This window comes from Neoarius graeffei, chromosome 10 (genome assembly GCF_027579695.1).
Source record: "Neoarius graeffei isolate fNeoGra1 chromosome 10, fNeoGra1.pri, whole genome shotgun sequence".
NCBI lineage: Eukaryota > Metazoa > Chordata > Actinopteri > Siluriformes > Ariidae > Neoarius > Neoarius graeffei.
Genome location: NC_083578.1, coordinates 86,787,394 through 86,814,922, shown reverse-complemented (window position 1 = coordinate 86,814,922; position 27,529 = coordinate 86,787,394). Strand labels below are relative to the sequence as shown.

The 27,529-nt window shown below is 41.1% G+C and overlaps 1 protein-coding gene across 1 annotated transcript in view; it reads right to left on the bottom strand.

Moving 5' to 3' along the window:
• Positions 1–27,529, bottom strand: part of adamts10 (ADAM metallopeptidase with thrombospondin type 1 motif, 10) — a 175,576-nt gene that overhangs the window by 94,516 nt on the left and 53,531 nt on the right. The window contains exons 4-6 of the mRNA XM_060932511.1: positions 10,647–10,806; positions 10,330–10,529; positions 5,561–5,644 (exon numbers count right to left, since the gene is read on the bottom strand). Of these exons, the coding sequence (XP_060788494.1) occupies positions 5,561–5,644; positions 10,330–10,529; positions 10,647–10,806 (444 nt within the window). The remainder of the gene's footprint in view (positions 1–5,560; positions 5,645–10,329; positions 10,530–10,646; positions 10,807–27,529) is intronic.

The window sequence follows — 27,529 nt, the reverse complement described above, 5'->3', positions numbered from 1 at the left end:
GTAGAACTCAAGTAAATGTACTTCGTTACTGTCCACCTCTGGGAGTTTGTCATAATTATTGAAAAAAAGCTGAAACTTCAAAATAGAGGTATTTATGCTTTGCAATTTCTCTGTAACATGACAAGCTATGTATTTTTTTTTCTTAACTTAAAAAAAAGGGGAAAGAAAAGAGCCTGGTGAAGGAATGACTCTTTCGAATAGCTAGGACGTAAAAGATAGAACTTATTTCGCGGATGATCTACAACATTCCACACAATGTAGCTATAAATGGGTAAAAAGTATGACACGTCGTTCTTTAACTGAAAACATTGTCAGCTGTAGTGTTATAAGAGGGATGAAACACTTGGGAATGAGGTACTATTGGAAAACGAGACCGTCAATGACGGTGTAGCTCACTCTGGCCCCGTCTAGTCCAGAAGGAACGATCTAAAGTGGGCCACCTTGTGCAATAAATGTTGCAAGCTGTATACACTATATACAAGCTATATATAGACGTGATATCCACCCTAGGAATACCGACCTATTTGCCAGAAAGAATCCAAAACGGCGAGGAATTGACCTTTTTGTTGAACTGCTCATTAAGGCTTAACCTTCATCCTACCAAGTGGGGTCCATCTGGACCCCGCACCTATATGTTTGTTTGCCATTTTAAAAATATGTGACATACTGCCTCACCGTTTTATGAATTTGTCGGAATTTATGTCTTAATTAAAACACTAAAGCACCGGAAGATCAGCTTTTTGCATTGTGAAGGTATAATTAATTTGTTACTGGGGTCCAACCGGACCCCAGAGTAAAGTTTATCTGTCTTTCATTTTATAATTGAATAGCACACTGAAAGTTAACTTCTTTTATTTCTTTTATGTTCCATAATGAAACTACCAAGGCATTCCTTCTTGGGGTCCGTGTGGACCCCACTGCTGCAATAAGCACAGGCTGCAAAACAAAAGCCCTAAATTATTTTACAATTACTTTTTTGTTGTAAATTCTGTAAGAAAAGACCTAAGTTGTAATCCAGAATGTTTTACAGCTGCATGAGCTGCAAAAATCATGTATATAATGCCAATTTTTTTTGTGGCGCTATAATTTGCTACATGTATGCTAGTTATTGCAATATTATTGCAATGTTATTGCATTTATAATACATCATTGATATTCAGCCATAGTGGATTTTGTTCTTCAATAAAGTTATGTCTGTTTGCTGCATTGAATTGGTTCTTACTGCATTGATTTCAAGGTATTCCCTCCTGGGGTCCATACGGACCCCGCCTGGTAGTTTGTGTATGTAAAATTGGCTGGTAGGATGAAGGTTAAGTGTGTTCTTTATGCCTTGGGCCCTTTAGTGTATTGCTGTTATTAATACAAGATGTTCTGAACAAAACTTATCTGGTGATTTTGTCTTTATAAGCTTTAATTTTAAAGAAAAGTATTGGGGTCCAAACGGACCCCACATGGTAAGATTAAGGTGTAAAATAGCATGGTAGGATGAGGGTTAATTAGTCCATAACTTCATTCATCATTGTAATGAAGCAAATCTGGGTAGAAGTTCTATGCACCCTAGGTACCCCTACCTTCATGCCAGAAAAAATCAAAATCGGTAAAGAATTGAGGGAGAAGAAGTGATTTGTGTGGAAACTGCTCGTTAGGGATTGATTAATTACTCCATATCTTCATTAATAATTGCAATTATACAAATTTGGGTAGAAGCTACTGTATATGCACCCCAGGCAGACCGACCTTCCTGCCCAAAAAGAATAAAAATCAGTGAAGAACTGAGAGAGAAGAAGCGATTTTCGTGAAATGTGGACGACGCCAGACGAACAATAGATGACAGATGACGGACGACAGGCAACAAATGATGGGATAAGCTCATCGCCTGTTGGCCGGATGAGCTAATAATCCACTTTATTAACAGTAGTAACAGCAAGTCTGCTTTATCACACCACACTGTGACTGATTATTTTCCTAGAACAGCACATGCACAAGTGTTTTATTCCTTACTAAATAAAGTACTTTGCTGCTGTGTTTTTCTGCCTCTATATGTTCCCCTGCTCAGTCTGCAAAGCTAAAGACATTTATAAACAACCAGACAGGTTCACAAATCCAAAAAAGAGAGAGAGAGAGAGAGCGCAGCTTCAGCACAGACCAGACCCGTCATCCTGTCGCCATACATAAATGTTTTAATGCACTTATTCATTGGCTTTTACACACATCCCGATCGACAGCAACTGCAGTCATGAGTGCACCAAATACAGCAGAACAGAAAACACACGAGACTTACAGCGACTGTCTGGAGCGACTCGGCACAGGAAGGACAACAAGTCCACCACAAATTAACCAACAAGAAGCTCTTTGAGTGGGACATAAACACTCACATTCTCCAAGTCCGAGGGCTGAGCACGGAGCAGTGTATGCCATACGAAATGACACCAATGATACATTCTTTTCTCTGAGTTTGTCCCATGGAGTACCTGCTGATCACGACACTTAGGATTCAAGAGGGATTCCTAACGTTGCTCTCCACCATTGCTGATCATTACTGTATAACTGATAGATTTCATTCGTTTTTTGAGGAAGAACCACATATGGGTGTCCATGGTCGGGGTGTACATACTTTTGGCCACAATACCTGGACTCTGGGATGGTAACAGCTACTTTGCTTCATATCAGGCTGTAGCACACCACCCGTCGTGGATTATTTTCCTACAACAGTATTCCCTGATGTGTTTTATTCCTAAAAAACTAAACAACAGTAAATGAAGGAATTGGATAGTGTGGGTTTTTTTTGAATGTCAACCAACACTTAATACGGAAAGAAGATTTTATAGTAAATCTATCAATACAAAATAAAAACAAGTGGTAGAGTGCATACCTACGCCAAGCCACATACTGATTATCAACATCAAATTCAAATCACTTGAACCTAGGATGATACTAAAGCTGTCCACCAAATTTCATCCAAATCCGTTCACTACTTTTTAAGTTACGTTGGGAACGGACAAAAAAAAAAATCCTGGATCCACATACATATCTGGATTTGCATCAAAATCTAATCAATTGTTCCTTGGCCCATGGACCACCTTTCCACCAAATTGCCTCCAAATCCGTTCACTACTTTTGGAGTTATGTTGGGAACAAACAAACAAACAAACGGAGGTGAAAACAACCTCCTCCAACAAAGTTGGTGGAGGTAAAAATATAAAATAGTGTAAAAAAAATTTCTCAAATCAGCTGGAAAACAATGATCATTGTTTTTTTTTCTTCAAAGCAGTATACTTCATATCTAAAATACTTTCCGCCATCTCACAGGTTTGAACACATCACAAATCTTCCAGCGTTCCCTGTAATCAAAATGAATCGAATCTTGAGATTGAGTTGCTAGTTAGCTACTTACTGCTACCCAGACAGTTGGGTCACAGCACATTAGTTATAGCCAATGACTGTTATAAAAAAAACAAAAATGGACATGGTGGCTCCATGCCGTTCCTTTCTACAGAGACGAAGCAAAACGTTTTTTGCCATGTTATCAAACTTGGAGCCAGAGTTTGCGCATTAGAGAGTCAAAGTATTCATTTGGTAGGCCTGCCCCCTTCCCCTACTACTAATTTCAAGCCTGTCAATCACTTCATTCCCAAATGTATCCCTGCCTTCTTAGGATATAGTAGGATAACGTTTTAAGAACTAATTTCTGGAGGAAAATCTTTAAAAAAATGTGCAAATATCAGCCTCAGGAGAATTAACTGTTCAAATTAGATACTGCAGAAGGAAAGACATTTTGGAAAATAGGCAATCTTGTCATTGAAACACATGCGGATTGGGCGGAGCTACACATTATACTGCAGCCAGCCTGTAGGGGCGCTAGACCTCTGGTTGCTTCACTTTTTAGAGACGTTGCGCTGCCCGTGTTTGTTTGTTTTTTACAGTCATTGGTTTGAGCAATCAGTACTGGCAGTCTGAGTGGCAATGTGTTACTCAAATAATGCTAATATTATTCAAAATATTACTCATTATTCTATCCACATTCATTGGATATGAGCAATCACGCGCTCTGATTGGCTACTCTACTACTAGGATATCAGCTCATATACCGTGAGTAAAGAAAAACAAAATGGCGGCGCACATCAAGTCAGATATATCACTTTGTTATCAAGTATTTAAAAGAAACAGAAATAGCTAAAAGAATATGTTTTTTTTCCTTCCCTAATATCTCCTGTTCCATGCTCCAGCCCAGTTGGTGGCAGTAATGCACCTTTAAAGGAACAGTCCACCGTACTTCCATAATGAAATATGCTCTTATCTGAATTGAGACGAGCTGCTCCGTACCTCTCCGAGCTTTGCGCGACCTCCCAGTCAGTCAGACGCAGTCAGACGCGCTGTCACTCTTGTTAGCAATGTAGCTAGGCTCAGCATGGCCAATGGTATTTTTTGGGGCTGTAGTTAGATGCGACCAAACTCTTCCGCGTTTTTCCTGTTTACATAGGTTTATATGACCAGTGACATGAAACAAGTTCAGTTACACAAATTGAAACGTGGCGATTTTCTATGCTATGGAAAGTCCGCACTATAATGACAGGCGTACTAACACCTTCTGTGCGCTTCGGCAGCGCATTGATACGGAGCTCAGATATCAATGCGCTGTCGAAGCGCACAGAAGGTGTTAGTACGCCTGTCATTATAGTGCGGACTTTCCATAGCATAGAAAATCGCCATGTTTCAATTTGTGTAACTGAACTTGTTTCATATCACTGGTCATATAAACCTATGTAAACAGGAAAAACGCGGAAGAGTTTGGTCGCATCTAACTACAGCCCCAAAAAATACCGTTGGCCATTCTGAGCCTAGCTACATTGCTAACAAGAGTGACAGCGCGTCTGACTGCGTCTGACTGACTGGGAGGTCGCGCAAAGCTCGGAGAGGTACGGAGCAGCTCGTCTCAATTCAGATAAGAGCATATTTCATTATGGAAGTACGGTGGACTGTTCCTTTAAGTTGGTTTGCCAGCTGCCAAAAAACCCTAAAGAAGAAGAAAAGCAAAATGGCGGAGCGTGTTACTGAACCAACCGAGGATGAAATTAAAAACTCTGCTCGAAAACAAAACCCCAAAAAATGAAAAAAAGCAATAAAATAATAAAAGGAATGAAAGTATTTGATGGTAAGAACATATCTTTTTTAATTTTTCAAGAATTATTATTATTATTAGCGCATTTTTCACAAATTGCTCCTGTCAATTCGCCGGTTTGTTTACATTCTAAGCGGAAATTATTTTGTCGGATGTTTTGTATAAAGTTTTTATTTATCAATTTTGCAAAAAATAAAAATAAAAATGCTCTGTTTCTCAAAATCCAGTGAATGTGGATAGAATAAAACAGTTATTCCACTTAATCTCATCGTACATGACTTATAGCCAACTCGGTGCTACGCGACTTGTCGGCTATCAGCTCATGTACGACTCGATTTCGTGGAATAACTGTTAAATATTCAAACTTTCATGGAACAATCAACCATACGGTGAACTAAATTATGGTGTGTGTGGGTGTGTGTGTGTGTCTCTGTGATTTACCTGATCCTCCATTAGTAGGATCAGTCGAGTCACCACAATGTTCACTGCGTTCCCCAGGCTAGAATCCTGGAACAGTTTGGCAACCTGACCTCCAGGGAAACAAGAAAAGACCAGTCTTTAAAAAGAGCCATCTCTCTGTCTTTGTCTCTCTCTTTCACTGTCTCTCCATCTCTCTCTCTTTACTGCTCTATATCATGTAAAGGTCATTGGCCTCGCTATAAACGCCGACACTAGAAGCTCTTTACAGTCTGCTGTAAAAACTGCACCATTACAGTATACAATTTATCTGAGCTCAAATTTAACAACACATTTAGCCTTTTTTATGATTCATTTGAATTAACTGAATTGTGGCGGTAGGGAGACACAACGTCATCCAACCAGTGATGCTGGTCTTTTCCATTAAAGTGACACAGGTTAATGTACTGGTTCAGGAATCATTTAATCCACTCCCCTTTCTGAATTGTTTGAGCTGATGCCCATCCCCATAGCTGGTACGCATCATCTTGTTTCAATACATTTTATTTCCTAATACATGCAAGGCATCCTAACCACGTGTTAGTCTGTTTACAAACCGCTCGCTCAGCAGCCAGTTTGGGAAAGTCACGTATGGTCATGTGCGGGTCAGAGGTCATGACCGCGGAGCCACAGCAAACATGGCGGATCACCCAGATTGAACGAAGACTCCTACATCAAGACAACAAGAGTGCTCTGAGAGCACAATATCCCCCGCTGGCAACTATGCCATAACTCTGGTAAAATAAGACTGAATTGGACAAAATTGCAATATGCGTATTACCGACATATAACAAAGAATCCTGTCAAGTTTCATGAAATTCCTCCAAAAATTGTGAGAGGAGTTGATTTCAGAAGGTGAGTACCCTTCCTGGGACGGACAGACGGACATTGCCATGATATAATCCCCCTTCGGGCCTTTCAGCCAGCGGGGGATAAAAATTGTGAGAGGAGTTGATTTCAGAAAGCGAGCACACCTTGATGAAATTGCCAGAGTACAAGTTTGTTAATAATCAAGGGCATAACTCTGGTCAAATTTGCCCAAATTAAACGAAATTTCAATCTGCATATAACTGTCATATAACAAAGCCTTTTGCCAAGTTTGGTGAAATTCCTCCACAAATTGTGAGCGGAGTTGATTTCAGAAGAAAGTACACCCTCATGAAACTGTCAAAGTACAAGTTATTTAATCAAAGGTCAAAACTTTGGTAAAATTTTCACAAAAAAAATTAAATCGCAATCTGCGTATTTCTGTCATATAACAAGGCCTTTTGCCAAGCTTCGAGAAATTCGTCCAAAAATCGTGAGAGGAGTTGATGTCAGAAGGCAAGCAAATTGTGAAAGTACAAGGTTGTTAATCAAGGACCACAACTCTGGTAAAATGCGACCAAATTAAACAAAATTGCAATATACGTATTACCGACATATAACAATGCCTTTTCCCAAGTTTGGTCAAATTCCTCCAAAAATTGAGAGGAGTTGATTTCCAAAGGAAAACACACTCTCAGGAAATTGTCAAAGTATAATTTTGTTAATCAAGGGCTGTAACTCTGGTAAAATTTGAACGAAATTATAATATGCGTATTAGCGACGTATAACAAAGAATCCTGCCAAGTTTCATGAAATTCCTCCAAAAATTGTGACAGGAGTTGATTTCAGAAGATGAATACCCTTCCCCGGACGGACGGACGGACGGACGGACGGACGGACAGAACTTGCCACGACATAATCCACCTTCAGGCCTTTTGGCCAGCGGGGGATAAAAACCCGACAATTTTAAGGAAGTATCTGACATTATCAGAGGCGCCAGAAAAGAGAGAAAAAAAAAAAACACGGCAGACAAACCGAGTAAATATTGCCGGCCAGCTTTCCCGATGGAGCGCCAAAAAAAAGGCAAAAACAAATGCGGCATCTGATGCCAACTTTGCCAAGATGCTGCTGGACAGGTGAGTGACAAAAGAGTCTGCACTTTGAGAAACATCAACTTTTATACAGGTTAGAATTGTAATATTCCAAATCTAAACGCACTTGCGAGCACCAGGCTTGTAGTACTCGAGTCCAGGACTCGGACTGAAGTCCGACTTGTGCCCTAATTTTAAGGACTCGTGACTTGACTTGGACTTGAGCACTGATGACTTGGACTCGGACTCGTGCATTAACTGCAGTCGGACTCGTAAATTGGAGACGAGGACTCGGATTTTTTCTTTATTTTTTGCAACATGCCATAATAATTTGAAAGAAGATATTTATATTCATATCTACATTAATTTTTATACTAATTTCATGCAAGAGAATGCACATTCACCTGTTCATACGTCATGTTCAGGAACAAACTAACATTAACAGCACTAAAATGCCTGGAGAGAACGACGCTAGGATTGTCCGCTTTGCTTATACAGACTTCTCGTGCAGTGGGAAAAAATGCACTGCTACAGTACGTGCTCCATATGTAGAAGAACTATCGAGGAGACGACGGGGACGATCTCGAACTTCAATCGTCATTTGGCAAGACTCCACCCAGAGAAGGAAGTGACACGCTATGTTCATTGCTCTGTTGATAGTGGGCGGGGCTTGCTTGCTGAGTGATGAACTAGCTAGTGTTAACCCAAGATGCTGCTGGACAGGTCATGTTATTTGCTCTGTTGATAGTGGGCGGGGCTTGCTGAGCGATGAACAAGCTTTTTATCTGTAGCCTGTTAACTAAAATGGGGCAGTCGAGCACGAACGTTAGTCCGACACAGCAGCAACAGACACCGTCAAATGGTATGGCTGGAGTCTTGTTCTCAGACTCAACTCGGATCAGTTGAGGTTTTTCACCCACGTGACCAAGTCATGTGATGCATCGTTAGGCTGCCATTTTGGATGTCACGGCTCGAATCAGTTTGAATGCGAGGAAGGCGACCAACGAAAAACATAAAAGAAAAAGGAGCGAGATGCAGAAAACACCTTCACTATCCAGCGACGTAGGGCATTTACAGGGCGAGCAGAGGGAGAGGTATTTGCAAAAATTGAGGTTAGCAGGCTTAGAGAACGACGTTTACCTGCTTCCACCAGGATTGTTCACTGACGTACGGAAGTACACGAAGCCCTCGTCTTTACCTGACTTCGGCCCACATGATCTGTATACCTATGTCGTTAAAAACCCATCGCCATACACAGGTATTGATCTGAAAGCGTATAAGAGTTTGGATGCCTACAAATATTTTGTGTCAGGCTGGGTAACATGCCTACATCAGCGGGTCGTCCCTGGAGCCGGTGGTCGCCATCTTATTACAGCTAAGGTTTGTTCACATTTTCATTTACTTTCGGTCCTCAGGATAAACAAAATGTTATTAAATGTCATTGAAATAACTTCTTAGTCTGTTGAGACATGGCCCGTTATAAATTTGCTGTTACCAGGCAATGACCAAGAACTGTATTATTAGGGTCGGTGTCTGTGTTGTAGCAGTGTACTAGCAGCTAGCTGTTAGCACTAGCTAATGTCAACAACATAGTAGCTAGTATGTTACTGTAGCAATGTTTACGTTCAGTCATTTGGATGACTGTTAAAACCTTTCAGTCTCAAGTTTTTCCTTTACTGGATTTACTAGTTTACTGTAATTTTGATCCGGCAGCTATTTACACCGGATCCAGTGTAAATAGCTGCCGGAGCGCGCTCCGGCTTGCTCCCCCTCAAATTAAGCAGCGCGCTCCGGAACCTCGGCCGGAGCACTCCGGGAGCAAGCCGGAGCGCGCTGCTTAATTTGAGGGGGAGCAAGCCGGAGTGCGCTCCGGCAGCTATTTACACTGGATCCGGTGTAAATTGCTGCCGGATCAAAATTACAGTAAACTAGTAAATACAGTAAAGGAAAAACTTGAGACTGAAAGGTTTTAACAGTCATCCAAATGACTGAACATAAACATTGCTACAGTAACATACGAGCTACTATGTTGTTGACATTAGCTAGCTTGACCTTCAAAATGGCAGACACCGGGGCGTCACGTGACCCTGTGACGTCAGGTGAAAAACCTCAATAGTGGACTCAACTTGGGCTTGACTCGAAATTTTCTTTAATGACTCGGACTTGAGCACTGGGAATTCGAGACTGAACTCGGACTCGAGGTTCAGTCACTCGACTACAACACTGTCAAGCGCTCGCTTCTGTGTCGGAGGTCGCCGGTTCCGCCATGTTTGTTGCGACCTCGCTCATATTATAATGGGGATAAACTTCGGCCGTTTCCGTACCCAAGTGTAAACATTAGTGTTTTTCCGGCTCGTTCTCCTTCACAGGCATGAGGCAGCAGGCAATACAGCCTCAAGTACCTCAGGTTTATTCTAGCTCCACAGGGTACTATTCATCTTTTTAATACACCAACCTGTGTCACTTGAAGAGACACTTTCTGCTTTCTACCCTAAAGATCTCCACGTCTCAAAAATAGTTCTCGCCCCTGCTTCAGTGTTTAATCTCACCTGGATACTACAGCTTTGTACCTATGAGCTGCTGCTGTAAGCATAATGATTGCCATGTGCTCATTCCAGGACTCTTATTCACAATCTGCTCAGACAGCGAAATTCCTGTCAACACACTCAGTACTGATTGTCTTTTGTATATTGTAATGATTTATAGCTGTACTATCCAGCATCACTCAGAACAACATGGCTTCCATTTTGAGTCTAGTTCATCTCATGTCGTCTCAGGGAGTTTATTCTTGCTACTGTTCGCTAGACCTATCTTGCCAAACCCAGCTTTCACAGAACCAGGAGATTTTAAACTTACAATATTCATGACAGCCAGAATGTACTGCTCGATGTCACGCCGCCCGTGGTACGACACCATCATCTTATCAGCCACCACCAGTGTCTCTACGTAGCGCTCGCGGCTAACCGAGCGCTTGAGGGGCAACTGGCCACGGCCCATCTGGTTGGGCGGTTTAATCGTTCTCTGCCACCAATCGAAGCTTTTGCTTGGTTTCTCATCTGAAACAAAGAAACATGCTTTATCCTCGAAGGACGATCGCAACAACAGCTGCACCAAGTTTCTTAAACAACCGACATCAATAATTAGACTCAATATTCTTCGAACTGATATCTTACCGATGACTCCACAGGACTGATCCATGTAGAGATGTCGCAGAGACGATCTTTTATACACCACATGGGGGCGCTCTTCTTTCCCATCCACACTCGTCTGGTTCTCAGCAGAAACCAAAGGTTCAATGAGGTATTCCTCTCCACCGGCTACGATCACCCCCTGCTGCAAGAGACAAGGACTCAAATATTAACCTTGCAAATGAGTCCCATATAAACGAGACATGTCTGAAAGGTCCTGACCGCAAAGTCATCTGAAATTTAATTTTTTTTTTTTTTATTGTGCATGGCATTTTCCTATGTCTTAAAATAACAATATCATGCAGACAAGATGTGATCATTTTGATGTGATGGTCGCTCTTCTCCGCTTTGGGACCCTCGTGAGGTAAACAGTACGGCCCTACGGAAACAGGAAACAGCCAAACGTGACGGAGGAGTTTTAAGTAATTAGCGTAACTATGAAAGTGCGTCACACCAAGATGGCAACGCCACCAAGAAAACATCGTGACTCTGCATCGACCTCTGAGAGTTTTGAGTCACAGGGATGTAATTTGCGGTTGACGTTCGTGAACAGATCCATGAAACAAAAGACGAATATTTATATCTTTTCTCTGTTACTGCTTTTGCAGGGCGGCACGGTGGTGTAGTGGTTAGCGCTGTCACCTCACAGCAAGAAGGTCCGGGTTCGAGCCCCGTGGCCGGCGAGGGCCTTTCTGTGTGGAGTTTGCATGTTCTCCCCGTGTCCGCGTGGGTTTCCTCCGGGTGCTCCGGTTTCCCCCACAGTCCAAAGACATGCAGGTTAGGTTAACTGGTGACTCTAAATTGAGCGTAGGTGTGAATGTGAGTGTGAATGGTTGCCTGTGTCTATGTGTCAGCCCTGTGATGACCTGGCGACTTGTCCAGGGTGTACCCCGCCTTTCGCCCGTAGTCAGCTGGGAGAGGCTCCAGCTTGCCTGCGACCCTGTAGGACAGGATAAAGCAGCTACAGATAATGAGATGAGATGAGACTGCTTTTGCGTTCTCGTTTCTTTCTCTGTAAGATCAAAACATTAGGTGTAGAACTCCATCATCGACTCGCTACTGTGGAGTCGAGCCCGTGCACTCTCAGGCTAAAATAGCTAAGCGCTAGCTAGAATGATTTAGTTATCTGTCCAGAAAAAATGACACATCATCTAACCTTGCTCTATCTTGCAGCTGCACTCACTAGGCAGGCTTTCCTTTTGTTTTCTGCTGGAGGGAGAGCCGAGTCCGCCATGTTCACCCACGCCGACTTGTTTTGGTTAAAAGTAGGTAAAACAGACACGCCCCACGGTGGTCATGCGATATTGTTGCTCATTTGCCTTGGCAATCTCTGGAATCGTAAAATGCGGGACGCTTTTTATCTCGACAAAACATTTACACACAGGATACACAGTGTGTGTGTGTGTGGAGCAGCAGAGAAACATCTCGAAACTTCAACAGCAACAGAAATAGAATGTTTTTGCTCAGAATTTAACTTTGCACTCAGAACCTTTAAAGACAACCTGTAATCAAAATGGACCTCTGTTTAGCTTGTTATGTCGTATGATGAACATTGTATTAGTATTAATCAGAGGTGGGGACTTGAGACTTGGGGACTTGGACTCGAGTCGACTCGAGTCACTGTTTTCATGACTTGTGACTTGACTTGACAAAACATGAAAATACTTGAGACTTGACTCGGACTTGGAAGTTTAAGACTCGGGACTTGACTTGACTTGACACACGATGACTTGAGTGTTATTTCCATCATGTTTTTATTGTGAAAATAAAATGTAATATGCACATACTTCAGTAATTTTGATTGCACTGCCGTTGCGTTGTCACCGCCCTGTCCATCAGGCACGCTCTCTGCGTGGGCTATATACCGGCACGCCCCATGCCACGATGTGTTCACAGATTTCACATCATATCATCATGTCAGCCATCCCAAGAGTAATCACTTTCGGCTTCAAGGGCTACTGCCTAGAAGGTAAACGACGAACGGCGCAGTGCAAGATTTGCAACGTGACGATTTCTGACAGCCAGACCACGACCTCCAATTTCGTCCGGCATTTGAAGATCCATTCTGCCCAGTAAGTTTATTAATGTGTTATTTGGTGATAGCAGCTAAACTCCTCATTAGCCAATGTTAGCCACGAGAGTGAGCGGTAGGTAGGAGGATTTTAGCCGTTGCAGATGTAGCTAGGGATTCAGTTTATGCTGGTGAAATTCTTATGTGAATGCTGGTAAGCAATGTAGTTACGTCAAGTTTAATGATATTGTATATCAGTAGTAGTAAGTTGATTGTGCACTTTGCAGTCGTGATGCTGAATAACATAAGCAGCTTCCTACCCTGTTGTTCTGTTTCAGGGTTAAGCTAATGGTCAGCTTGTGAACATGTACACGTTCATGAGCAGTACAAATTCGTATAAGTGTGTTCGTGTACATTAGCCAGTCTGTCCATAGGGCATAGAGGCAGGGGAGTTTATCATAGCCGTTTGAAATAGCAGTGCAGCAACCTGCACATTTTTTTTTCGTCACACTACCCGATCAAAAAAGAAAAGAAAACTCCGTCCCACTGCCTATCATGCACTATTGAAAAAAGCGCCACGATTTGGATTCACCGGCATGCCACTCGCTGTTTGAATACAGGCTAGCAGCAATACTAAACTCTGCAAAATAGGCTGACTGTGCGCGGGAGTCTCGGTTCCTGCTGTAACACAGTGTTACGAAAATAAATTGTGCAGTCATCCAAACCATGAATTTACATTTAGTATATCAGGCTACCAGGCCGCCAAAACAATGGTTTGAATGACTACAATTTAGGCCCTGTCCACACGGCAACGGATTCAGGTGACTCCGACACAATTGCTTATCGTTTAGGCCTGGCGTCCACACGGCACCGGGTTCCAGAGTGGAAAGATCTGGCAACGTTGCCGTTGTGAAGTCGTCTGGATGAGTAGAACGGATTTGTTTATGATGACGTCACAACCACATGACTGTGAGTGCTTCACGCCGGGTAGAAGTGTAACGAACTCGATGCGAGTTGTCAACAAATCCTATAACTTGGTTCATGAAACGCGCTTACAAAATATTTTCACTGTGAATATTTATTGTGTAATGGTGCAAAGTGAGAGAGAGAGAGAGAGAGAGAGAGAGAGAGAGAGAGAGAGAGAGACTCTGCCCTTAGGGCAGAGTCAACCCCGCCAGCAAAAATAGGGAAAAAAAGGAGCGATCTCACCTCTTCAGATGTTGGTTTAAGTCCTACAATACATTCCTCAAAAAGGGCGTAGAAGAGCAAATTAATCCATCAACGTGTAGCATTCAATTTATTCCGGACCATTAAAGACGCCGCCTTCCGTGTAGAATCATACATCATCCTCACCGCCATATTGGATAGGTCAAAGCGGAGAATAAAGATTCATGTGCTGCGTTTAACTGTACCAACAGGTTTACCGTCCAAACGAGATCACATGGGATTACCTTTCACAGGTGAGAAACAACAAATTAATCCATCAACGTGTATCATTCAATTTATTCCGGACCATTAAAAACGCCGCCTTCCGCGTAGAATCATACGTCATCCTCGCCGCCATATTGGATAGGTCAAAGCGGAGAATAAAGATTAGCTGCGTTTAACTGTACCAACAGGTTTACCGTCCAAACGAGATCACATGGGATTACCTTTCACAGGTGAGACTGGAAAAATACTTTTCATTGTATTTGGTCATTATAATGTAATTTTACGAACAGATTTTCCTGACTTTGTGGCTAATATGAAGTCTCGCGCATAATAGTTTATGCGCATGCGTCCTTACTTCTTCTATTGTTCTGGTGTCTCTGAAGGGACCGTCTTACAGCGCCCCTAGAGGTGTGGCATGTGTATTGCATCGTTTTCAGCAAGCGTTGCGTTGCCATATGGACCTGATATTTTACTGATCGTTGCCCATTTGGACGCGATATTTTTTAAATAACATCTCGTTGCCGTTGTCGTGTGGATGTAGCCTTAGAGAGCACAACTCTGTAACTGAACAGGTGCATTGGATATTTCCCAGTGAGGTAATTTAAAAAGTCTCTGGGTAATTGTTCAAGGAAAGATGAATCCCGCGCACTGTCCTTTCCGTATTGTTCCCGAAACGTTGCACTTGTAGTAAGGAGGACAGTGCGTTAGCCAAGACCGAAACATTGTGAGCAAAGTTCCTGTGGAAAGGAATGCGCGGGATGCATATTTCATTTAACATTTATTTTCGTAACGATCTATTATAGCAGGAACCAAGACTCCCGCGCCAAAGTCGTTCTATATGTCCCCGCTCCGCACAGGCTGAGGCAGCCTCGGAGAGGGAGAGAGCGAGAGAGCGCTTTTGCACACACCTCTGTAGCTTGTCATATGGGGTAAGATGATGTCACTTTTGCACGGGTGAACAGGTCTTCTTTTTGAGACCTAAATTATGTCTGACACATTTCTCTATCCTTTGGTTGTTTTTTTTTACTGGCGCAAACATACATCGAAGTCACTTCAGGTTTCTCTACGTGTATCTTATTAATAATAATCATCTCATCTGACGTGATTAGAGATTGGAGGAGCTCATGCCCCTGTTAACCCAAGGTGTCGTCCTACCCTCTTTTAACTACGCACATAACAGAATGCCAATTCTCTGTTTATTTTTCTTGTTGGCTGATGACAATGTGAGAAACTTAGTTGGCTTTCAATCTTGCAATCAATTTTGCCATCAATAAATAACTTTGTGACATTATTACTGTTTTGTTTTATGTATTTTACAGAACATGAGTATTTAAAATGCAAATATTTAACAGGTTGGGCACATGTGCCAGGGATGTTTACTGACATTTACTTATGTATTGCCTTTTCAATGTATTAAATTCATATTCTGCTGCTAAAATTACGCCAATACGCCTAAGGTGAGGCGGCACGGTGGTGTAGTGGTTAGCGCTGTCGCCTCACAGCAAGAAGGTTCTGGGTTCGAGCCCTGTGGCCGACGAGGGCCTTTCTGTGCGGAGTTTGCATGTTCTCCCCGTGTCCGCGTGGGTTTCCTCCGGGTGCTCCGGTTTCCCCCACAGTCCAAAGACATGCAGGTTAGGTTAACTGGTGACTCTAAATTGACCGTAGGTGTGAGTGTGAATGGTTGTCTGTGTCTATGTGTCAGCCCTGTGATGACCTGGCGACTTGTCCAGGGTGTACCCCGCCTTTCGCCCGTAGTCAGCTGGGATAGGCTCCAGCTTGCCTGCGACCCTGCAGAACAGGATAAAGCGGCTAGAGATAATGAAATGAGATGAGACGCCTAAGGTGACTTGACTTGGACTTGACTTGACTTATTATAGGACTTGACTTGACTTGACTTGACATAGCCTGTGACTTGACTTGACTTGCCCAAGACAAAAAAGACTTGGGACTTACTTGGGACTTGAAGGTTAAGACTTGAGACTTGCACATGTGTGACTTGGTCCCATCTCTTTAATCACTTAAAATGTTTTACGTCCCAGGAGCTCTGTTACCTCATGTTACCTGTGCTGTCTGTAGAAAATGTAAAACATTTTACAATTCCAATGATTTAAAACTCCGAAAATTTAATTACCTCACCCGCTATAGAGTAAGTGGGGCGAGGTATTGTTTTCGGTTGGGTTTCTTTGTTTGTTTCTTTGGAGGATTTTTTTTGTTAACGATATTACGGGAAAACGGCTGGATCAATCTTCATGAAACTTTCAGGATAGATGGGTGTTGGTCTCAAATGGAACCTCCAACATTTTGAGGATCATCCGGTCAAGGTCACCAAAAAGGTCAAAATCGTTTTTGTTGTGGCTCCTGCCTCATATAGAGGCGCTAGCCACTACGTCATCGTGCTGTAAGAATGTAAGAGCATAACGATCGCGCATTGCGCATGCACATACACGTGTTCCGATTAAAATGGCCAGTGAGTGTATACAATTCGGTTCACTATGCAAAATAAATGGACTAGACTAAAGAAATGGCTTTCAGACATGTTTATGCTTATTACAGAGGGAAAGTGTGTTCCACTGAGCTCTAGCGCCGGGCCATTTCCGGGAAATAAGAGTTTGGGTCATGGCGACAGCGTGCGTATGTCAGCCTCGGTTCAGAGGTTTCAGTTTCGAAAACTGCAAGTGGTAAGAGTAGAATAATATAAAGTGCAGACACTTGGTATATTTTACTTCTCTGATTTTTAAATTGTTCATTTTTGGATTACGCTTCATTTTTGTGGCTACTGCCTCATAGAGTAACTAATATATATGCTATATTTACTGTATGGACATGGGATCAGAAAGCTATTTTATTTATAAGCAGTAGCCACATGTACCCATAGGGGACCGATTTTTTTTTTTTGCGATATCTTCCTTCATATTCATCATAAGTGCTACCGGGCGAGGTTTGTTTTGCATGGCAACACTTGTTATATCTACTTCTGATTAGTTTGTAAAAGCAAATTTTAAATTAAAAAATTTTTTTAAAAAATTTTAAGTAGCACAAAACTTCACAATAGTTTGCGACTATTAAAAAAGTTATAAAATTATATCACCATTCTCATGATATCTCACAAAAGTGTATTGTACAATTTATAATTTATCACAATATCAGTATTATATTATCATATCACCCAGTCCTGTGGAACCCTGGTCAGGACATGGCAGCTTCCAGCAAACCCGCAGATTCCCCAGACATTGTGTCAGTAGTAGCTGGTGTCTCTCCTTCAGTCCCTCATTAACCCGAGCTGAAAGTAGGTCTAAGTGTGTTTAAATAAGTGGGCATTAGTCTTGGCTCTGTATGCTCTTGTTTACGCAGGTGCATTGCTGGCACAGGTCAGTAATGAGCATGCCACAGCATGCTGCTCAAAACCAAATCCATCATTCGGATCCAAAACACCTGTTTGTGGAATGGAGTAATAAATGAGCTGGCACCGGGAAGGAACGAAGCCGCAGGAACAGATGGATGTATCACAGCACCCCCTAAAAAGTGCTCTCTCTCTCTCTCTCTTACAAGAGAAGGAGGAAAACAGAAAAGATCATCATATCATCCTGCAGGAGTGATGGCTACAGACTTGAGGATAGGAGGATAGGAGGGTCGGTAATTAATACCACATGTCCTTAATACCACATAAAAACTCGAGAAGAATAAGCGTCCTTGTGTTGTCAGGCTGAAGAAGTTGTGCTGCTGACAATCTGAACTGACAGCAATTCCAACACCAAAACTTCTCATTTTGTTTTATGTCTGCTTGGTTGTTGGCACTAGACTAGAGTTTCATGAAGAAAAGGAAAAAAAAAATCTACACTGCAGAATTTAGCTGCTGTAGTAACCAAAAGCCTGCAAGGTGGCACCATGAACGTGTATCCTTTCTTTCATAGATTAAAAAAAATACAGTGGTGCTTGAAAGTTTGTGAATCCTTTAGAATTTTCTATATTTCTGCATAAATATGACCTAAAACATCATCAGATTTTCACACAAGTCCTAAAAGTAGATAAAGAGAACCCCGTTAAACAAATGAGACAAAAAAATATTATACTCGGTCATTTATTTATTGAGGAAAATGATCCAATATTACATATCTGTGAGTGGCAAAAGTATGTGAACCTCTAGGATTAGCAGTTAATTTGAAGGTGAAATTAGAGTCAGGTGTTTTCAATCAATGGGATGACAATCAGGTGTGAGTGGGCACCCTGTTTTATTTAAAGAACAGGGATCTATCAAAGTCTGATCTTCACAACACACGTTTGTGGAAGTGTATCATGGCACAAACAAAGGAGATTTCTGGGGACCTCAGAAAAAGCGTTGTTGATGCTCATCAGGCTGGAAAAGTTTACAAAACCATCTCTAAAGAGTTTGGACTCCAACAATCCACAGTCAGACAAATTGTGTATAAAATGGAGGAAATTCAAGACCATTGTTACCCTCCCCAGGAGTGGTCGACCAACAAAGATCACTCCAAGAGCAAGGCGTGTAATAGTCGGCGAGGTCACAAAGGACCCCAGGGTAACTTCTAAGCAACTGAAGGCCTCTCTCACATTGGCTAATGTTAATGTTCATGAGTCCACCATCAGGAGAACACTGAACAACAATGGTGTGCATGGCAGGGTTGCAAGGAGAAAGCTACTGCTCTCCAAAAAGAACATTGCTGCTCTTCTGCAGTTTGCTAAAGATCACGTTGACAAGCCAGAAGGCTATTGGAAAAATGTTTTGTGGACGGATAAGACCAAAATAGAACTTTTTTGTTTAAATGAGAAGTGTTATGTTTGGAGAAAGGAAAACACTGCATTCCAGCATAAGAACCTTATCCCATCTGTGAAACATGGTGGTGGTAGTATCATGGTTTGGGCCTGTTTTGCTGCATCTGGGCCAGGACGGCTTGCCATTGTTGATGGAACAATGAATTCTGAATTAGCCCAGCGAATTCTAAAGAAAAATGTCAGGACATCTGTCCATGAACTGAATCTCAAGAGAAGGTGGGTCATGCAGCAAGACAATGACCCTGAGCACACAAGTCGTTCTACCAAAGAATGGGTAAAGAAGAATAAAGTTAATGTTTTGGAATGGCCAAGTCAAAGTCCTGACCTTAATCCAATGGAAATGTTGTGGAAGGACCTGAAGCGAGCAGTTCATGTGAGGAAACCCACCAACATCCCAGAGTTGAAGCTGTTCTGTACGGAGGAACGGGCTAAAATTCCTCCAAGCCGGTGTGCAGGACTGATCAACAGTTACCACAAACGTTTAGTTGCAGTTATTGCTGCACAAGGGGGTCACACCAGATACTGAAAGCAAAGGTTCACATACTTTTGCCACTCACAGATATGTAATATTGGATCATTTTCCTCAATAAATAAATGACCAAGTATAATATTTTTGTCTTATTTGTTTAACTGGGTTCTCTTTATCTACGTTTAGGACTTGTGTGAAAATCTGATGATGTTTTAGGTCATATTTATGCAGAAATATAGAAAATTCTAAAGGGTTCACAAACTTTCAAGCACCACTGTATATATATATATATATATATATATATATATATATATATATATATATATATATATATATATATCTGCATGTTAGGAGTCTTTAAATAGTAAGAAGGAAGTCACTGGTATTGATCTAGCTAACAGATGTGAGCTAACCAGACAAAATGTTTATCGTAAGTCATGTTTTGAATTTAACTTTCATGACTAACTGTAGGGGAGAGCAGGGAGACTCGGGACAGTTTGTATTCCCATAAATTAATTTCAACCAATCAGGTTTTTGATGACATTAGAAGTTAGATGTTGGCCCTGAGAGTAACCTACTTCCTTTGGAGTCACGAAGCTGGACACTGCAGGAAGGTTTGTGCAGTTCAATATTTTATCAACCAAAACTTGTATTTTCTACATTCTATGGTATAATGTACACTGGTGAATTGGGGATTTGTTAGGAATTAAAGTATGTAGCCTACAGTGACCTGATATAGTATTATTTATTATATGGACACAAGTGTTTTATTGGGAAATACACCACCCGTGTTTTTCATACAAGCTCCATCCAGGACATGGAGAACCAAAACCATGACATAAATCTCTATCTGTCACTCGTGACGAAATTGAAGAATTGTTTTGATAACTTTGGGGACTTCTTGTTTGTGAATGTGTCTCTATAATAAAAAGAAAATCACACATTCGTTTGAAGATATGAAGTTTATCTTCTCGTGTTGAAAAACTCGCATTTTTCATACGAAATACATCGCGGATCTGAGTGAGATATTTAAATAATATTGGCTGCCATTTTTATGGTATATCAGATATATTCCATTCAGCTAGTATGATACTGAACAAGTCGAAGATGAGTAGCTGAATGGAATATATCTGATATACTACGAAAAAAAGCCAACCGATATTATTATTATTATTATTATTATTATAATACATTCCTTTCGGGCGTTTAAAGCATCTTTCTCTTTCAAAATTCTCTCAAAATCTTCCATATTTAACAAAGCAAACCTGGTGGCCATGTTTGTTTACAAATTGTTCCAGTCGCTCGCTAGTGAGGAAGTTTTACATCTCTGGCATGCAACATCATATTGTCTTGACAACCATGCAATATTGTAAACCATATTCAACGCTCATTCTCCATTGGGTAGAGTGATGTAATACACATAGGATAAGCGATATGCTAACAATATTGCATGCTATCAAACCAAATGAATGAAACTTGCTAGAAGGGAATAGAACACGTTTTTATTCCATTGAAAAAGATTAGATTAGATTAGATTAGATTAGATTAGATTAGATTAGATTAGATTAGATTAGATTAGATTAGATTAGATTAGATTAGATTAGATAGAACTTTATTGATCCCTTTGGGAGGGTTCCCTCAGGGAAACTAAAATTCCAGCAGCAACACTACAGGATAAACAGAGAATAGAAAATAGAGAAAACTTCTAGATAAATTAAATTAAATTAAGTATTTACATATACAAATATAAAAAAGAATAAGATATGGGAAAAGAAGAAAGAAAAAGAAAAAAAAGTCCAGCAGGAGAGGTATTGCACATTATATTGCACCTTTATATTGCACATTGTCCAGTATTGCTTTTTGTCAGGCTAGGCTACTGCTCCTTCCTGTCCTCTGTCCTCCAGAGAGGAGTTGTACAGTCTGATGGCATGAAGGACAAAGGAGTTTAAGTCTGATAGTCAGTGTCCTGTATGTATAATAATTTCACTCCGATGATGTCATTCCCAGTGTTTTCCTGCTGACTGGACACGCATTGTCAAAATGATGAACAGGTTCAAAATTAAAATTCTTTTGATTAACTTGCATATTTTGTTTTGTGTGGATGCATCCATATAATATAAAGAATGTTATATGGCGGCACAAAGATATGAAGTTTATCTTCTCGAGTTGAAAAATATATCACTCATTCACTTCACTCATTCATGAAATATACATTCACCACTCGAAGATAAACTTCATATCGTTGTGCCACCAAGTAATATCCTCTATCTATTTTTTTCACGGTCCGGTTTCCATCAAATCCTGCGCCCTGATTGGCTGGCGAGCGGGTCCGTATCCTACGATACGGACCCTGGTTATGGACCTCTGGCGACTCGCTCATTCACAACAACAACAAACATAGTATCATTTTTTGTCAACATTTATCTTTTTTTATGAGATTTATTTATACAACCCCGATTCCAAAAAAGTTGGGACAAAGTACAAATTGTAAATAAAAACGGAATGCAATGACGTGGAAGTTTCAAAATTCCATATTTTATTCAGAATAGAACATAGATGACATATCAAATGTTTAAACTGAGAAAATGTATCATTTAAAGAGAAAAATTACAGTGGTGCTTGAAAGTTTGTGAACCCTTTAGAATTTTCTATATTTCTGCATAAATATGACCTAAAACATCATCAGATTTTCACACAAGTCCTAAAAGTAGATAAAGAGAACCCAGTTAAACAAATGAGACAAAAATATTATACTTGGTCATTTATTTATTGAGGAAAATGATCCAATATTACATATCTGTGAGTGGCAAAAGTATGTGAACCTTTGCTTTCAGTATCTGGTGTGACCCCCTTGTGCAGCAATAACTGCAACTGAACGTTTGCGGTAACTGTTGATCAGTCCTGCACACCGGCTTGGAGGAATTTTAGCCCGTTCCTCCGTACAGAACAGCTTCAACTCTGGGATGTTGGTGGGTTTCCTCACATGAACTGCTCGCTTCAGGTCCTTCCACAACATTTCCATTGGATTAAGGTCAGGACTTTGACTTAGCTATTCCAAAACATTAACTTTATTCTTCTTTAACCATTCTTTGGTAGAACAACTTGTGTGCTTAGGGTCGTTGCCTTGCTGCATGATCCACCTTCTCTTGAGATTCAGTTCATGGACAGATGTCCTGACATTTTCCTTTAGAATTTGCTGGTATAATTCAGAATTCATTGTTCCATCAATGATGGCAAACCATCCTGGCCCAGATGCAGCAAAACAAGCCCAAACCATGATACTACCACCACCATGTTTCACAGATGGGATAAGGTTCTTATGCTGGAACGCAGTATTTTCCTTTCTCCAAACATAACGCTGCTCATTTAAACCAAAAAGTTCTAGTTTGGTCTCACCCATCCACAAAACATTTTTCCAATAGCCTTCTGGCTTGTCCACGTAATCTTTAGCAAACTGCAGACGAGCAGCAATGTTCTTTTTGGAGAGCAGTGGCTTTCTCCTTGCAACCCTGCCATGCACACCATTGTTGTTCAGTGTTCTCCTGATGGTGGACTCATGAACATTAGCATTAGCCAGTGTGAGAGAGGCCTTCAGTTGCTTAGAAGTTACCCTGGGATCCTTTGTGACCTCGCCGACTATTACACGCCTTGCTCTTGGAGTGATCTTTGGTGGTCGACCACTCCTGGGGAGGGTAACAATGGTCTTGAATTTCTTCCATTTGTACACAATCTGTCTGACTGTGGATTGGTGGAGTCCAAACTCTTTAGAGATGGTTTTGTAACCTTTTCCGGCCTGATGAGCATCAACAACGCTTTTTCTGAGCTCCTCAGAAATCTAATTTGTTCGTGCCATGATACACTTCCACAAACATGTGTTGTGAAGATCAGACTTTGATAGATCCCTGTTCTTTAAATAAAACAGGGTGCCCACTCACACCTGATTGTCATCCCACTGATTGAAAACACCTGACTCTAATTTCGCCTTCAAATTAACTGCTAATCCTAGAGGTTCACATACTTTTGCCACTTCCAGATATGTAATACTGGATCATTTTCCTCAATAAATAAATAATCAAGTATAATATTTTTGTCTCATTTGTTTAACTGGGTTCTCTTTATCTACTTTTAGGACTTGTGTGAAAATCTGATGATGTTTTAGGTCATATTTATGCAGAAATATAGAAAATTCTAAAGGGTTCACAAACTTTCAAGCACCACTGTAGGTGATTTTAAATTTCATGACAACAACACATCTCAAAAAAGTTGGGACAAGGTCATGTTTACCACTGTGAGACATCCCCTTTTCTCTTTACAACAGTCTGTAAACGTCTGGGGACTGAGGAGACAAGTTGCTCAAGTTTAGGGATAGGAATGTTAACCCATTCTTGTCTAATGTAGGATTCTAGTTGCTCAACTGTCTTAGGTCTTTTTTGTCGTATCTTCCGTTTTATGATGCGCCAAATGTTTTCTATGGGTGAAAGATCTGGACTGCAGGCTGGCCAGTTCAGTACCTGGACCCTTCTTCTACGCAGCCATGATGCTGTAATTGATGCAGTATGTGGTTTGGCATTGTCATGTTGGAAAATGTGAGGTCTTCCCTGAAAGAGACGTCGTCTGGATGGGAGCATATGTTGCTCTAGAACCTGGATATACCTTTCAGCATTGATGGTGTCTTTCCAGATGTGTAAGCTGCCCATGCCGCACGCACTAATGCAACCCCATACCATCAGAGATGCAGGCTTCTGAACTGAGCGCTGATGATAACTTGGGTCGTCCTTCTCCTCTTTAGTCCGAATGACACGGCGTCCCTGATTTCCATAAAGAACTTCAAATTTTGATTCGTCTGACCACAGAACAGTTTTCCACTTTGCCACAGTCCATTTTAAATGAGCCTTGGCCCAGAGAAGACGTCTGCGCTTCTGGATCATGTTTAGATATGGCTTCTTCTTTGAACTATGGAGTTTTAGCTGGCAACGACGGGTGGCACAGTGAATTGTGTTCACAGATAATGTTCTCTGGAAATATTCCTGAGCCCATTTTGTGATTTCCAATACAGAAGCATGCCTGTATGTGATGCAGTGCCGTCTAAGGGCCCGAAGATCACGGGCACCCAGTATGGTTTTCCGGCCTTGACCCTTACGCACAGAGATACTTCCAGATTCTCTGAATCTTTTGATGATATTATGCACTGTAGATGATGATATGTTCAAACTCTTTGCAATTTTACACTGTCGAACTCCTTTCTGATATTGCTCCACTATTTGTCGGCGCAGAATTAGGGGGATTGGTGATCCTCTTCCCATCTTTACTTCTGAGAGCCGCTGCCACTCCAAGATGCTCTTTTTATACCCAGTCATGTTAATGACCTATTGCCAATTGACCTAATGAGTTGCAATTTGGTACTCCAGCTGTTCCTTTTTTGTACCTTTAACTTTTCCAGCCTCTTATTGCCCCTGTCCCAACTTTTTTGAGATGTGTTGCTGTCATGAAATTTCAAATGAGCCAATATTTGGCATGAAATTTCAAAATGTCTCACTTTCGACATTTGATATGTTGTCTATGTTCTATTGTGAATACACTATCAGTTTTTGAGATTTGTAAATTAGTGCATTACGTTTTTATTTACAATTTGTACTTTGTCCCAACTTTTTTGGAATCGGGGTTGTATAAAACTTAAATTCTGGGGTTTGGGAGGGGAGACATTTAAGGATTTTTCCCCCAAAATGTCCAGATGGGGAGAGTTGGGACAGTTCATCATGTTACAGGTTTTTTCTTGTGGTTTAAAAATAAATTTTTTTAAAAAAATGTTTGTTAAAATGTGGGCATGTCCCTGTATGAGGATTAAGCTTATTTAGTTCCTTTTTGAGAATGGAACTGTTTTGTCAAGTCAGGTTTTGGGTAAACTGACATTTTTTAATCGTTGTACCAGCATTGTGTGTTCATGTGTTACAGTTCATACGGTACAGCAGTGGTTCCCAAACTTTTTGGCTGGGGACCCCCTTTTGGACTTCAGAATATTTTTGGGACCCCCTGACATCGACCCCCACCACCACCACCACCCATTATGCAGTGTGTAGTGTAGTAATAATAACCATAATAATAATAATAATAATCAGACGGATATTAAAGTTGCTATTTTTTATTCACAGAAGAGCATTATCCACAAAAGAGCATTGCACATCATAATAAAACAGAACATTACACAGAACATCAGAATATTTTTTCAGTGACTTGTGTGTGCTTGCTTTTCAGTACAGAGTTTTTCAAATCTTGGTGATAACTGTGAGATCGCCACCCTTAGTTCGTTTTCAATGTTCAACTTTGCCCTGTATTTGGTCTTGATGGAGGCCACTGCAGAAAAGCCCACCTCACAGAGGTAGGATGTGGCAAAAGGGAGGAGTATGGCCACAGCTCCCTTTACACTTTAGTGAAGTTCACCCGTTGTGCCTGAAAGTTCAAAAGTTTCCGCCGAAAGAATTCAACCGGCTTGTCCTTGTGCTCGGGGTGTGCCGTGTCCAGGTGACGCTTCAGCTTGTTTGGCTTTAAACTTTCTGTCGCCAGCACCTTCAGACAGAGAACACACTGCGGTCGTTCCTCACCACCCACCAATGTGCTCGTAAAGCCCATTTCGATGTATGCATCATCATACCGCCTTATCTTTTTCGCTGCCGAAGTGCATGGGAACTCGTCCTGTGCAGCAGCCTTGCGTTTTGTAGGAAGCACGCGTAGAAACTTGTCCATGTTGTCATAAAGTCGCCGTCCGATGTTTTGTTCTGAATCTCAAAATAGGGACCTGTTTTATACAGTTTGTATTCACAGGAGGAGGGTTTGCTAATAACAACAACAATATCGAATTAATATTGAATTAATATTCAAGGGCGGAGCGCGATTACTGAGTGAAAGGGAGCAATTGAATTCTAATGACCGTGGCAGCTATACACTGAATGAAATTCATATTGGAGGGCGGGGAGCGATTATGGAGTGAAAGGGGGTGATTGGGTTCTATAGACTGATTTAATGACTCTCTGCCGGCTGACGCATTACCAACATTCCGACGCCATTCAAAACATTCCAATGCCCGTTTTTTTTTCTGTGTTATGCAAACAGTCCCATCTCTCCGCGACCCCCCTGGAGTCCCTCCACGACCCCCAAAGGGGTCGCGACCCCCACTTTGGGAACCGCTGCGGTACAGAATTTGATCATAAATAAAAAATGTAACATGTAGGATTAAACTAGGGATTTTATTTGTGTCCCATGTCTCCCCTCAATGTCTCATGTCTCCCTACAAAAAATAATGACAGAAAAACTGAATCCTGAAGGCCAGTATGTGACAAGCTGAGAAACTAATGTTGTGGTAAGAGGGTACAGTAAATACTCTCTAATGTAATATGAATGTGAAGCGACCTGCAGAGAATTTCACACAATCTACAAAAGCTGAAAACTTGCCCCAACTCTCCCGCTCTCCCTTATACACCGAGTTAATATCAGCTAAAGAGACAGAACGATTGGAAGATATTTAACAAATGTTTAGTCTAAAAACTCCTTAAGCTAGACAGGGATTTTTCAGTCATAATCAATGATAGCTAATGCTAGCTAGCATGAACTGTATAGACAGAATTTCTGAGGTATTTATCTCATCATTCACAAATGTTTGCTAACACCATACAGCTATCTAATATGCTATATAGACTTTATACCTGATTTTTTTCAGTTATATTCACAAATGTTTATAATCTGCCTTGCTAATCTGGGACAGCTAGCTAACGCAAGCTATACAGGGAAACATTTTAGGAGATTTCTCAGTCATATCCACAAACATGTCTAGTCTTTTCTGTTAAGGCTCAAAAGTTATCTAACATGAGCTAACTAGACAGAACTTCTGAGGGATTTTTCAGTCATATTCACAAACGAGTCATTCTATAATTAGGGGTACATCTCAAGTCCATGTGCTGTATTTGTCAATTTCACTAACTATTAACTTCGGCCAATGATCTTTTGTACATTAGCACACATTTCTCTTTTATATAATACAAAAAGTCAACAAATTACATCACTTTACTCTGCAAAAATGCATATTTAATACTGGAATTTGGTGTTTTTATGCTGTCCGATTTTCCAAATGTCAGGTTTGGTCTTCATATTTACATTTTAAAAAAAGGTTTTTGT